Below are 13,755 nucleotides of genomic sequence, written 5' to 3'. Positions count from 1 at the left end.
GATTGCCTGAATTTAACTATACTCACAAACCCACACACACGCAGATGAACACAACCATTAAAACAAGTCTTTGGTCTTTTCTGTTTTCCTATGGCTCGTTAAAATACCCCGGTAACCACGCTTTAGGCCTAGTGGTTAAAATGAAGGCAAAGACATGACGTTGTTGCTGGCTGTTACTAGGCAGGTTTGAAATCACTGTCACTGTTAACAGCATGCCATGTTACATACAATCCTCCACTCACTAACAAGATCCAGTCTAAACCCTTACAACCTGTGAGCCATAGACAAAAAAGGGACATTACTACTGTGAATGACAAGTACTGAGCAAGACCATTGGTTACAGACAGACAGACTCAGAGACAGAGTTACATAGTATGACCCAACAGACACACTCATTCTGAATACAGAGCAGTGACAGTTTTCCATACAGGAATGAGTGTAACACTGCCATGGAATTAAGCCCAGTGTCTGATGGGAGAGACATATAAGCCCATTGCTGCACCACAGCAACACAGGATATTAGAGCAGTGTGTGAGGGGGAAAGTGGGTCAGTTTGCCCAAGCACCATAGGGTTGTACAGAGAGGGAGAGGAAAGGGAGGGAAAGTGGGGGGGGGGGGTGAGATAAAAATACAGATGGAGAGAGCAAAGATCCATGGGATAGATAGGAATGAGGGCTCCTCAGAACAATTATTTGATAGTATTAGCAGTGAGTCAGTCAGTCAAGTCAGGCCAGTCAGGTCAGTCAACCAGTCAGTCAGACAGCCAGTTAGGTCAGTCAACCAGTCAGTCAGTCAGCCAGTCAGGTCAGTCAACCAGTCAGTCAGTCAGCCAGTCAGGTCAGTCGACCAGTCAGTCAGACAAGCCAGTCAGGTCAGTCAACCAGTCAGCCAGTCAATCAGTCAGGTCAGTCAACCAGTCAGTCAGTCAGTCCACCAGTCAAGTCAGTCAACCAGTCAAGTCAGTCAAACAGTCAAGTCAGTCAACCAGTCAGGTCAGTCAACCAGTCAGTCAGTCAGCCAGTCAGGTCAGTCAACCAGTCAGTCAGACAAGCCAGTCAGGTCAGTCAACCAGTCAAGTCAGTCAACCAGTCAATCACCCAGTCAGATCAGTCGATCAGTCTGTTAGTCAGACGAGACCTAATGAAACTGATACAGTGATTTCATAACCTGCTCCTTTATCTGCACACCTGCTGGGTAAATAAGAATGGAAAAGAGTAATCACCGGATGAACATAGCCACAGTGTTGCAGTGCATTTCATGAATCACGTAAAACAGGTTAACACAGAAGCATGGCATCAAAGGCTACTTGCTGAGCAATCTGGCCTCCATAATGCTCTTTAGAATTACTGATAGGCTGGCTGAGACACACAGAGAGATGGATAGACACGACTAGACAGCAATTAAATGTAGCGCTGTCAACAACATGTAGTGGGAAACTCTTACCCATAATAAAGGTCAAATGGGCCACACAAAGATTCAATATGTGCACCCCTTCATATGGATAGACTCAGACCGCAGACTGTTACACAGATTAGAATGGCGTCTAAGTCTGCTTGCCGGCACCAATTCAGTTTTTGGACCATGCTACTGACATGACTCAATGATAAAGGTTGACTTGAACCCACAGAGGCAAAAGAATAGGACGATTGCAGTGTAGAAACAACCCTCAGTCAGTCAGATGTACACAAGCTTCATACTTATCTAAGTAGAGGACAGAATGGGAGTCTCACCTCTTCAGACACATCACCATAATCCTGCTCCCTCTTTTCTCTCTGCATTGTCCCCATGCGACTCACATCCACCAGTGTGTTCTGGCTACAAGGCCTAGCAAACTTCACATCACTCATCCTAGAGTCAGTGGTTCCACACACCTCATAGTTGTACACACGCTGTAGGGTTCCCATGGTTCCGTCTGGGTAAACGGGAGGGTGATGTGGGATAACGGGGAGGTTTGCTGCATATTTATAGAATAATCGATTCTGTCTCCATCTGTGGATTTTAACTGTGATAAGGGCAATAATGGAGAATATGAACAGAACCGATACCACAGCCAAGGCCAACACTAGATAAAAAGTCAGGTTGTCATTATATTCCCTGTCCACTGTGAAGTCAGTGAATTCTGAGAGCACTTCAGGGAAGCTGTCTGCCACCACCACGTTCACATTGACTACAGCTGATCGAGATGGCTGCCCGTTGTCCTCCACTACAACAGCGAGCTTTTGTTTCACAGCATCTTTATCATTGACTTGGCGTATAGTTCTTATTTCTCCATTCTGTAGGCCCACTTCAAACAGCGCCCTGTCTGTCACTTTCTGCAGTTTATATGAGAGCCATGCATTCTGTCCAGAGTCCACATCAACAGCCACCAATTTAGTGACAAGATAGCCCACATCTGCTGAACGGGGCACCATTTCAGCCCCCAGAGAGCCACCAGTTTGTACTGGATACAGAACCTGAGGCGCGTTGTCGTTCTCGTCTTTTATGAATACGTTTATAGTTACATTGCCACTCAATGGGGGTGAGCCTCCATCTTGTGCTTTGACATGTATTTTGAAAGATTTAATTTGCTCATAGTCAAAGGGTTTCACTGCGTAAAGACCCCCACTGTCTGAATTTACAGTCACATAAGAGGAGAGTGGAGCTCCGTTTAAACTACCATCCTCAAGGAAATATGATACCCGAGCATTTGGTCCCCAGTCTGCATCTGTAGCGCTTACAGAATAGAACGACAGAGAAGAGGCATTGTTTTCGAACACATAGGCGTCATAGCTTTCTTGTTGGAACTGGGGCGCATGGTCGTTCACATCTGAAAGCTTTAAACTGAGCGTCTTTTTACTTGAGCGAGGCGGGTAGCCTCCATCTACTGCTGTGATTGTCACATTATATTCTGATGTCTGTTCTCTATCCAATACCGAGTCCGTCACCAGATTGTAGTAATTTGCTAAAGCTGATTCAATTTTGAAAGGAAGGTTGCGATCAATGGAACATGAAACCTTAGCATTGTCGCCTGAATCAAGATCCTGGATGTTAATCATGGCTATAATAGTGCCAGGGACTGAGTCCTCGGGCAGGGCACTAGAAAAGGACATGACGGTTATTTTCGGAGTGTTATCGTTCATATCAATAACATCAATAACGATTCCACATGAGTTTGTTAAGCCACCGTTATCTTTAGCTTTTACCTTTATCCTAAATTGTTTGTTTCTTTCATAATCTATATCACCCACTACCTTCACCTCACCTGATATCGGGTCAATTGTGAATAGCTCTCGGATAGTAGTGGTAGCATGCTCAAAATAAAATTCTATATTGGCGCTAGATCCCTCGTCTGCGTCTGTCGCGCTCACTGTTGTAACCAATGTGCCCTTCCCAGCATTTTCTACAACGGATGCTTTATATGTAGCTTGGCTAAATATCGGGGCATTGTCGTTGGCATCGAGAACCACAATGTGGATTTGAACTGTTCCAGACCTCCGAGGGTCTCCGCCATCGACAGCAGTTAAAGTCAAGTAGTGATGCTTTGTCTTTTCTCTGTCCAGAGGTTTTTGAAGAACTATCTCTATGTTTTCACTTACATCTAGACGACCTTGAATCTTAAGATTAAAATGATCCGTGGGGTTTAATACGTATTTCTGGAGTGTATTTGCCCCTACGTCCTGGTCTATTGCGCTTTCTATAGAGAAAAGCGCACCAGGTAGGACTGACTCGCTAATTTCCAATTCAATTTCCTTTTTTGGAAAAACGGGGCTATTGTCGTTGATATCTAATATTTCCACTGTAACCCGAAACATCTCCATTGGGTTCTCTAGAATCACATCGAAACTGAAGCTACATGCTGAGATCTCCAAACATAGCTGTTCCCGGTCCATTCTCTCTTTCACTAACAATTGTCCTTTCTCTCGGTTCAGAATCAAGTATTCACTGTCGCTCGCGGTGAAAACCCGAGCTCTCCCGGCTACAAGCCGTTGAGGCTCCAGTCCCAGATCTTTCGCTATATTCCCAACAAAGGAGCCCACCGTCATCTCCTCCGGGATGGAGTAGCGGACCTGTCCGGACACAGCGTAAGCTGAGAAGGCGCAAACCATGAATATGCACAATAGCCACTCCAAGAGCCTGTTGTTCCTTCTCATTGCCATTTCACGACAAAAAGCCAAAGCCAAAACACAATATTGAGGCAGAAAATAAATCCTAGAACGTATTTTTCAAGAATCCAGTCAATGTGACGTCCGTTTACAGAACAAATTGTTTCTGTAGACCTAATGTACTATCCAGAATAGGGCCCTTATTCTATCAACTGGGTCTCCAGTTTAATGTGCTCTCTGGGCGTTGCTAAGCGCATTATTATAGTAGGAACCATAGTGTGATTGTGCTAAATATTACATGCGATCAACAGCGGCACTCAGGGTTCAAACAAAGTACTACATTACTAAAGAAAATGTGTCAAACTTCAAAACACCGAACAAATTATTGACATAAAACAGTTACACATTTCGTATTGCAAAATTCTCCTCCATATTATCATAGCATACATACTGCATAATAATGTGATACATGAATATAGCTGAAGCAGAGACATTACACTAAGATGCATTGGAAAACACACAGTCACATGCGTAACGACAACGCCTGCGCAGAAATTAACGCAGAGAGGGAGAGAGAGCGAGCGCGATGCATCAACATCCCAGATAGCCTATAAAAAAATAGGTAAGATTGATTTCAATATGCCTTCTCACCTCTCCATTACCATCCTCCTGCTCCCTCTTTTCTCTCTGCATTGTCCCCATGCGACTCACATCCACCAGTGTGTTCTGGCTACAAGGCCTAGCAAACTTCACATCACTCATCCTAGAGTCAGTGGTTCCACACACCTCATAGTTGTACACACGCTGTAGGGTTTCCATGGTTCCATCTGGGTAAACGGGAGGGTAATATGGGATAACGGGGAGGTTTGCTGCAGATTTATAGAATAACTTATTCTGTTTCCACCGGTAGAGTTTGACCGAAATTATAGAAATAATAGAAAAAATAAAAAGTAGTGAAACCACAGCAAGTGCCAAAATTAAATAAAATGTCAGGTTATTGTTGTATTTTTTGTCTTGCGTAAAGTCAGTGAGTTCTGAAAGGACTTCCGGGAAACTGTCCGCCACCGCCACGTTCACATTGACTGTAGCTGATCGAGAGGGCTGTCCGTTGTCCTCCACTACAACAGTGAGCTTTTGTTTCACAGCATCTTTATCAATGACCTGGCGTATGGTTCTTATTTCTCCATTCTGTAGGCCCACTTCAAACAGCGCCCTGTCTGTCGCTTTCTGCAGTTTATATGAGAGCCAAGCATTCTGTCCGGAGTCCACATCAACAGCCACCACTTTAGTGACAAGATAGCCCACATCTGCTGAACGAGGCACCATTTCAGCCACCAGAGAGCCACCAGTTTGTACTGGGTAGAGAACCTGAGGCGCGTTGTCGTTCTGGTCTTGTATGAAAACAGTTAAAGTCACATTGGTGCTCAGAGGCGGTGAGCCGCCATCTTGCACTTTAATGCAGATCTTAAATTCTTTGATTTGTTCATAATCAAAAGCACGCACTGCGTGGATCACGCCACTTTCTGAATTCACAGATATAAATGGGGATGCTGAAAGTCCATCTTTATGGGAATCATCTATAAAATAAGAAATACGTGCGTTGTTGCCGGTGTCCTTATCACTGGCTGTTAGTGAAAATATGGATACACCGGGAGAGTTGTTCTCCCTCACATAAGCAGAGTATGAGTGCCTCTCAAATACTGGAGCATTATCATTCACATCCGATATTCTCAATGTCAGAGTCTTGTTGGTAGAACGCGGAGGAAACCCCTCATCCACCGCTGTTATTGTAATATTGTACTCGGAAACCATTTCACGGTCCAACATCTGATCTGTGACCAAACTGTAGATGTTGGAAGAGGATGACTTAATACGAAAAGGTAAATCCGAGTTTACGGAACATTTGATGTGTCCATTTCTACCAGAGTCTAAATCTTTAATGTTCAGCATTGCTATAACTGTCTCTGGTGATGCGTCTTCCGGTATTGGGTTAGAAAAAGTTATTAATGTAATTACAGGGTCATTGTCATTGATGTCCAAAATATCGAGCTGTACTTTACACGAATCTGTAAGAGAACCCCGATCCATTGCTTGCACACTTATTTTATGTTGTTTGTTAGTCTCAAAATCTAATTTACCGTTAACTTTGATTTCCCCGGTAAGAGGATCAACAGTAAAAAGATCGGACGCGCTAACAGTGGAATGGGAAAAAGAATACACAACCTCTCCATTTGTCCCTTTATCTGAATCGGTAGCACTGACTCTCAAAATCACAGTCCCTTTAGGCGTATCTTCGGATAAAGAGGATTTATAAAGTACAGAGCTAAATACGGGTGCATTATCATTTATATCCAATACTTGTATATATATTTTGACCGTGCCCGACTTCTGAGGATTACCTCCATCCACAGCAGTTAACACTAAAATATGTTGCTCATTTGTTTCCCTGTCCAGCATCGTTTGAAGTACCATTTCTAAATATTTACTGCCATCAGAGTGCGAATGTTGCTTCAGAGTGAAATGATCACTCGGGAGAAGGGAATATGTTTGAATGGAATTCATTTCGACGTCAGGATCCATAGCATTCTCTAGCGGAAAACGGGTACCAGACAGAGACCCCTCACTAATCTGTAATCGAATTTCTTTACTTGGAAATACTGGAGAATTGTCGTTTATATCTAATATCTCCACGTCAATACGGTGAAGTTCAACGGGATTTTCAAGAATTATCTGGAAATGTAACGAACATGGAGCCACTTGGGCGCACAGCTCCTCTCTATCAATCCTGTCTTTCACAAGCAGAGTCCCTTTGTCCGCATTGAGACCGATATACTCACGGCTATCTTCTGAAAAAATACGCGCTCGACCTGATTTCAGTCTTTTAACTTCCAGCCCTAGGTCCTGAACGATATTCCCCACGAATGAACCCTTCGCCATCTCCTCTGGAATAGAATAGCGGACCTGGCCGTCCACATACCGGTGAAACCAGACTGAGAGGAGAAGATACAGTTGCCATTTCCAAATGGCGGATCCCCCTGTGCCACGAAAACAAAGAAAATACATTTCTTTACGTTGCACAACTTCAATTGTTAAAATCCGACAAGGTGTAGGCCTATATGTAGGCAAATGAGCAAATCAAGATAGGGCTGTTATTCCAATGACATCCGTCAGAGACAATGTTCTCACACTCCCAAAGCAATAGTGTTTGCGTACATGTCACTGCGACTCTAATATCATCCACAAAATAGGCAGGGTCAACATTACTCTCTTGCAGGTCTACTATTGTATCGGTCAACAGCGGCACTGAGAGCATAGGGGAGTTATTACATGTGTAGAGAAACCTGTTTCTGACAAAAGCTTCTTATCAGAAATCACAACTCCGAAATATCCACACCATACTGTAGGCTACAGAATGACGGCAGATTATGAATTATTTTAATTGTATGGTCTGCATGTTCAAAAACACGCTAATGTAAAACAAGATTAAGAGAGATGCACATTAGGCTACTACATATGTTGTCACCCTCGGTCAGAACTACCCTTGATCCAAAACAAGTTAAAAGTTAATATAAATCAAACGTTAAAAATACAAAAAAATAGATAAATTACTCAAATATACATTATCGTTCTGTGTTGGTTAACATTACTTTTATGCCCGATAACAGCACAAGTCTGTCTGACATTGTTGCTGTCCATGAGCGGAGGTGCTGAAATGAACACAGGACTGAGAGCACTCTTTGAATAAGATTAGTAAATTAATGATTAGCAAATGACGTGATTTAGCCCGTAAACGTCATAGGATCATATGATAACGTCATAGGATGTCAAAGACAGAATCTAAGTTTAAACAAAACAAATGAAATTGTAAAATCATCAACCAGCATTACACATTGGGCAGACATTATCTCACCTGTTCAGGGGAATCTGGTCAATATAGGAAGTTTATCTATTTGTGCACGCTGTAAAGTCTCCATAGAGCTCGGGTTCATTATTTACACGTTCTGACTAAAAGGTCTGGCAAATTTCCAGCCACTCTTTTTTGAGTCAGTCGAGATACACACCTCATAGTTGTACACGTGTTGCAGAGTCCCTGTCCCTCCGGCGTCTGCGTAACCGGGTGGATATCAGGGAATAAGTGGGAGACTAGACTGGTACCTGATGCGTGACTGTCTCTATCTGTAGATCCTCACTGATATTATATCCACTACACACGAGATGAAAAGGAAGGACACAACAGCCAAGGCCAAAACTAGATAAAAAGTCAGTTTATCGTTGTAATCCTTGTCTTGCGTATAAAGTCAGTGAATTATGAAAGCACTTCAGGAAGCTGTCCGAACCCACCACGATCACGTTGACTATAGCTGATCGAGATGACGCGGCTCGAACCCTCAACCTTCTGGCCCAAAGCCCAGCGCACCATTGACTGTGCCACAAAAGCATGCTGGAGTATCCGCGTTAAGCCTATAAACCACGGTCGCTACACAGCTCCTTCCATTCAAAGAGCGCGTCCTCGAGCTAGACCTCACAAGACGCCGTCTTACGTCTTACAGGAACGCGCTCACTCGCCAAGCACATGCACGGTCGTGGATGCGAGGTCCGATCACTTCTGACACCAATGTAATGAGATAAGCAGGGAGCACGGCTCGAAACCTCAATATTCTAGCGCCAAGCCAAGCTCGCCATCGACTGTGCCACAAAAGCCTTCTCGAGTGACAGAGTCGATATCCGTGCCTATAAACTCACATTAATGTATAAGAGCAACAAACATAAATTTATTTTAAAAAAGAGTAAAAAAAAAGAAAAAAGATAGCAATAATGTCCTGCTATCTAAAGCGACTCACTAATCAGTGAGAAGAAATATATGATTTGTGACATGTACCGTTCAGTTCTAGACTTTGGTAAAGTCAGTTTGTTTTGGCTACGGGTATTCCTGGCTGTCGCCGTTATTCGATCAGTGAGTAGCTAGTCTTTGAATTTAAATTTTAGGAGTCTGACTCTGAAGATAGTACTGATTTGAGGCCGTGTTTAATGAAGCCAGGGTAGGGACAGGGTCTGAAGTGCCTCTGTACAACTGGACTATCTACCCAGGACGGTGCAGCATGCTCTCTTCGGAATAGATCCAGGTCATCAGACTGGGCCTGGGTTAGTGAGCTGTGCCAAACAGGAGCGGCATACTCCAGGGTGGGGTGGAAATGCTCACCATGTCTTCCTGTGGCACATGGAACCTTTTAAGAAAACTAAGGAGAAATCTGTGGCTCTTGGCAACCTTGGCTCATAGCAACCTGCTCACCCCATTGTTAGCCCTTTTTACCATTACCCTTAAAATCTTCACACTATCACCTACTAATCAAAGATGACCTGCGAGTCTTCCAAGTAATAGGAGACCCTGGCGTTCTGACCCCAGTCTTCATCTTTAGCGAGACCCAACTAATTGACACACCTGGGGAGTTGTTTTCTATTATAAACTGGGTGGTTCGAATCCTGAATGCTGATTGGGTGACAGTTGTGGTACATCAGACCGCAAACGACGGGTTGACAAAACATTTATTTTACAGCTCTAATTATGTTGGTAACCAGTTTGTAATAGCAATAAGTTATCTCAGGGGTTTGGGATATATGGCCAATGTACCACCGCTAAGGGCTGTATCCAGGCACTCTGCGATGCATTGTGCCTAAGAACAGCCCTTAGCTGTGGTATATTGGCCATATACCACATCCCCTCGGGCCTTATTGCTTAATTATATAACGGGTGGGTCTAATCTTGATTGTTTAAAACCCCATTCCAGCCCGTGTCTATTCCATAACTTACCTCTGGCTAAATCTATGACTTTAAAATGCCTATTTACTCTGTTCCATCTGACTGCGCAATCCACTTTCTCATAAACCCAGCCAGGCAATTTATAAACTTGATATCTACTATAAAAAGCATGGCGACATTATCTCACATTTCTTTTAGACTAGCATTTGGTTTTCAACAGCAGAGATTTGTATAAACATTGCTGTCTGTCTCTTCGACATTTGTAGCATTGTTTCAATAATGAAATTCGATCTCCAGCTTTCACATAGTAATGAACGTGTCGGGAGTCAGGATGAGACAGACAGGCAGCTTTTCTCAGCCAGTCAAAATCCTGAATCAGCATAATTTGTATGGATTATATACAAATAAATATCAATTTAAAAAAAGGGACAACGAAACAAAGTGCAACTAGTTTGCAGTATTTCCAGCTTCTATTTGAAGTGATTGTGTTAGCTGTGTTGTTGGCTAGCACATTTTCAATGCCAGGTGAAATCACGCTTCATTAGTTCATTGTTATGGATGTACTAAATAAATATCATTAGAAAACAGCTTAAACAAATGCAAATGCAGCTACTTTGTTGTTATTATGGCTGCATTGTTTGACCTGACTGTATGTTAGCCGTAGTTGGCTAGCTAGCAAGCAAGGGATAAGAACGTTGCCAGCCAGTATGGCAATTTAACATTTAGAACGATCGACTGGGTCGAGTCCATAGATACAGAACAAAAAGACTGGACCACGTCTCTAGCAACTGAACCGATAGAATGAACAGCCGGCCATGGTAGCAACACTACATTTGTGTCGGGGCTATATCTTATCTTCCAAACACCAGCTTCTCGGACATTATCACTTAAAGAGGCCACACACACAATTAGCATTTTTTTTTTATTTAACTAGGCAAGTCATTTAAGAACAAATTCTTATTTACAACTTTAGCCTACCCCGGACAAACCCTAACCCGGACAACGCTGGGCCAATTGTGCGCCGCCCTATGGGACTCCCAATAACGTCCGGTTGTGATACAGCCAGGAATCAAACCAGGGTCTGTAGTGACACCTCTAGCACTGAGATGCAGTGCCTTAGACCGCTGCACCACTCGGGAGCCCAATCATCCATACCATTATGGCGTTCAATATTGCCTGCTCTTAAACATTGAGAAAAAAGCTAAATATATCATGCACAACTCCCCCCGGAGTCCTTTTAAATAATCTGTGTCGCTTTTCATTTGAGTTTGATTCTAGAAATCTGCCCCAACTGTTGTTTTTGGCTCGTATGAATTACTCAGATGGGAGATTCACAGCATTTGAGGCTTATAACTCGTCTTCCTGTTCAACAGCAGCACCCAGAGTCCAGAGCACAGACTGACATCGTGTTGGTACTGCTACACACAGAGCTAAACAAAGACTGGTGCATTATATAACCACATCAGCAGTTGGAATATTATTGTGATGACAGCTCTAAAAAGGTTATGGACACGGGGTGAGGGTGAAGAAATACTACAGTAATACATTATATTAGAGGGAGACTTACTATTACTATCAGAATTAATATCACAAGCAAAACAATTCTAGATCAGTCGAGATCAGTATCAACAATTGGCCAATTGTCACTAGTGTCATTTTGAATACTTGAAAATGAATCAGGTCATGTATCTTTTTCTGTTGTCAGCAAACACTTGTCACAATACTGTCTTCCAAAAAAAATAAAAAATATTTGGAGCACTTACAATGACGCCGTAAAAGCCAAAGACACAAACAGCTCCTTGAATGTAGCACGTTTGGTATTTCAGCACCATGGAGAGCACCAGTTGCAAATTGAAAGGCAGACTATCAAACCAACTAAACTAGATCTTCTTTTAGGCCATGAAATACAAAAACTATTTCATAATGAAAATGGTGCATGCTGCAACTGTGTCACCAAATACAAATGATAAAAAGATGATCACCAGCAAAACCAGCAAATCGATATGGCAACATGTGTTTAACCCTGACTGCATCATGCACATTACAAAAATATTTACCCCAAGTCTCAAAAAATCAGAACAGCTGTAGGTAATGTTTTATCCACCATTTCATCCCCTTTATTTCCATGTAACTGGGGGTGAAACTGAGAGGCCAACAGGACTCCTCCCACAGACCAAGGTCAGAGGTCATCACAGGATGAGTCAGACAGTGTGTCAAAGCAGTGAAGCATGAAGCCCTATATCCAAAACACAAGCTCCACATGTGCCCCCCAAAAAATCTACACACATCCTGCTGCAGAGTTGCACACCCAACACCCCACAGCTATGCCCCTGTCCATTCCTTTAAGTCCCAAGGACATTGATACCTACGGAGGCTTGTCTATACATCACAATCACAATCATGGCAGACATGATGCACCTCTTTCAATATCACAACTGAAATTCCATTACCAGTTTTGTATATAACATATAGATGATATACATTGTTATATATCATAGACCAATGGGTTATATAGTTATACACACAGAAAGAGATAGGCCTTCCGTTCAGATGAAGAAGAATGAAATGAATAAGAGATATCTTTGAGCAGATACGGAGGGCTGAGGAGCTACATACATAATTCTCCTGACCTACTTCAGAATCTACTTTAGAATTGTGTGCCAGTGCTGAGCAGAGTAGTCTCGCTGCAGTGTGTGTGTGTATGTTTGTCTGTAGTGCTGAGCTGTGTGAAGTTCAGCGGGCAGTACACTTTGTGTTACTGGTAGGCTGTGTGCGAGTGATTTTGCTTTCTGGGCCACTACTGGGCTGTCTCCTCAATACAATGTTTTGTGTGTTTATGGCGAGGAATGTCATGTACTGCTGAGATGTGTGCAAATGGTAAGGTGTGTTAGTGTTATTACTGGGTCGTATATTACTGTGTCAGCAGTGTGCTTGAGATGGTCAATGGACAATGGTCAATGTTGAAGAAAGAGAGGGAACCGCTGACAGACAGTTAATTATGAAAAGAGTTACCCAGTAAGGCATGTATTCAATCAACCTGAAAATGATTGAATACCCAGCCAGATCAACCGTGATACAAGTCAGTACTGACGTTTGAGAAACATGGATGAACGTCTAATTCTGACGTGAGACTGTGAGAGCTGGCAGCATCGAGAATACTAGACTTAGCATCTACGTGCATTGTTGAATGACGTAAGCCAGTGTAAAGTGTCTGAAGTAGTGTATCTGTCAGCCACATCGTGTAGGCCTCCATGTCAACCCTTGTGACTGTACGAGCCAACCAATACTGTGGGAGACCTTCATTTGTGTCTGTGTCTACAAGTAGAGAAGAAGAAAAAAACATATCTTACCTTCAGAGCCCAAGTAATGGTCCAATGGGAGAGCGTGAAAAAACAAGAAACAAATGAAAGAAAAGTGTGAAAAACATAACAGGTTTAAATGCTGTGTCCCATTTGCGTTTAATTTCACACGCTTACAAGAAGAATGACCCATAGCAGAATGGTGTTAAGCATTTTATGGACATCTCCACTTTCCGAACACTTAAAGCAGCTACATCATTACTGATGGTAATAAAGCTGCTATGAAGTAACAAAATGCATGTATTCATAATCTCGTTCATTCTCTCCATGGGCCTAAAAGCTGTAGACTTGTGCCACTAGTGTCACTTTCTCTGTGCTCACTTAACACAGAGGCTGGTTTTGAGTGACAAATAGCCTTTCTTGGCTGGAACATTCTTCATTACGTACTTGAATGGTGCCATTATGACCCTGAGGTGACCTTCAAATTGCCATTTTCGCATCTAGGCGAAACGTTCAATTCTGGGTGACTCTGCTGGAGACCAGAGTAGATAAGCTTGCCCTCGGTTGTCAAAGACAATAGAAATGTACACAAATATCACCAGCAAGATTTTCCTGA

General features: G+C 42.9%; 2 protein-coding genes across 26 annotated transcripts in view; both read right to left on the bottom strand.

The window, feature by feature from the left end:
- LOC139418475 (protocadherin gamma-C5-like) overlaps window positions 1-13,755 on the bottom strand; it is a 137,504-nt gene that overhangs the window by 52,886 nt on the left and 70,863 nt on the right. For 2 of the 25 annotated variants that reach the window (XM_071167960.1, XM_071167980.1), the window contains exon 1: window positions 1,731-4,172. The exons of 22 other annotated variants lie outside the window; for them this stretch is intronic. In XM_071167960.1, coding sequence (XP_071024061.1) covers window positions 1,731-4,136 — 2,406 coding nt within the window. In that variant the 5' untranslated portion in view covers window positions 4,137-4,172. Of the gene's footprint in view, window positions 1-1,730; window positions 4,259-13,755 lie in introns of those variants that run through there. One more of the 25 variants, XM_071167985.1, reaches the window with a different exon arrangement.
- LOC139419774 (protocadherin gamma-A11-like) lies at window positions 4,606-8,502 on the bottom strand. Its single transcript, XM_071169766.1, has 4 exons — window positions 8,424-8,502; window positions 8,274-8,331; window positions 4,734-7,050; window positions 4,606-4,626 (listed from the first exon to the last, which is right to left on the bottom strand). The coding sequence occupies exons 1-4, from the start codon at window positions 8,500-8,502 to the stop codon at window positions 4,606-4,608; spliced, it is 2,475 nt and encodes an 824-aa protein (XP_071025867.1).

Source organism: Oncorhynchus clarkii, chromosome 10 (genome assembly GCF_045791955.1).
Source record: "Oncorhynchus clarkii lewisi isolate Uvic-CL-2024 chromosome 10, UVic_Ocla_1.0, whole genome shotgun sequence".
NCBI classification, from domain to species: Eukaryota; Metazoa; Chordata; class Actinopteri; order Salmoniformes; family Salmonidae; genus Oncorhynchus; species Oncorhynchus clarkii.
Note: the sequence above shows the minus strand (reverse complement) of the source record. Positions and strands in the feature narration are given on the sequence as shown.

What these genes read in the sequence shown, in the direction of transcription:
- LOC139419774 (XM_071169766.1), bottom strand. Translation starts at nt 8,502, where the DNA reads ATGGTGCGCTGGGCTTTGGGCCAGAAGGTTGAGGGTTCGAGCCGCGTC. An exon ending in CTATAGTCAACGTGATCGTG is followed by an intron (nt 8,332 to 8,423) that starts GTGGGTTCGGAC and finishes CTTTTTATCTAG; the next exon opens with TTTTGGCCTTGGCTGTTGTG. An exon ending in AGGAGGATGGTAATGGAGAG is followed by an intron (nt 4,627 to 4,733) that starts GTGAGAAGGCAT and finishes ATTTCTGCGCAG; the next exon opens with GCGTTGTCGTTACGCATGTG.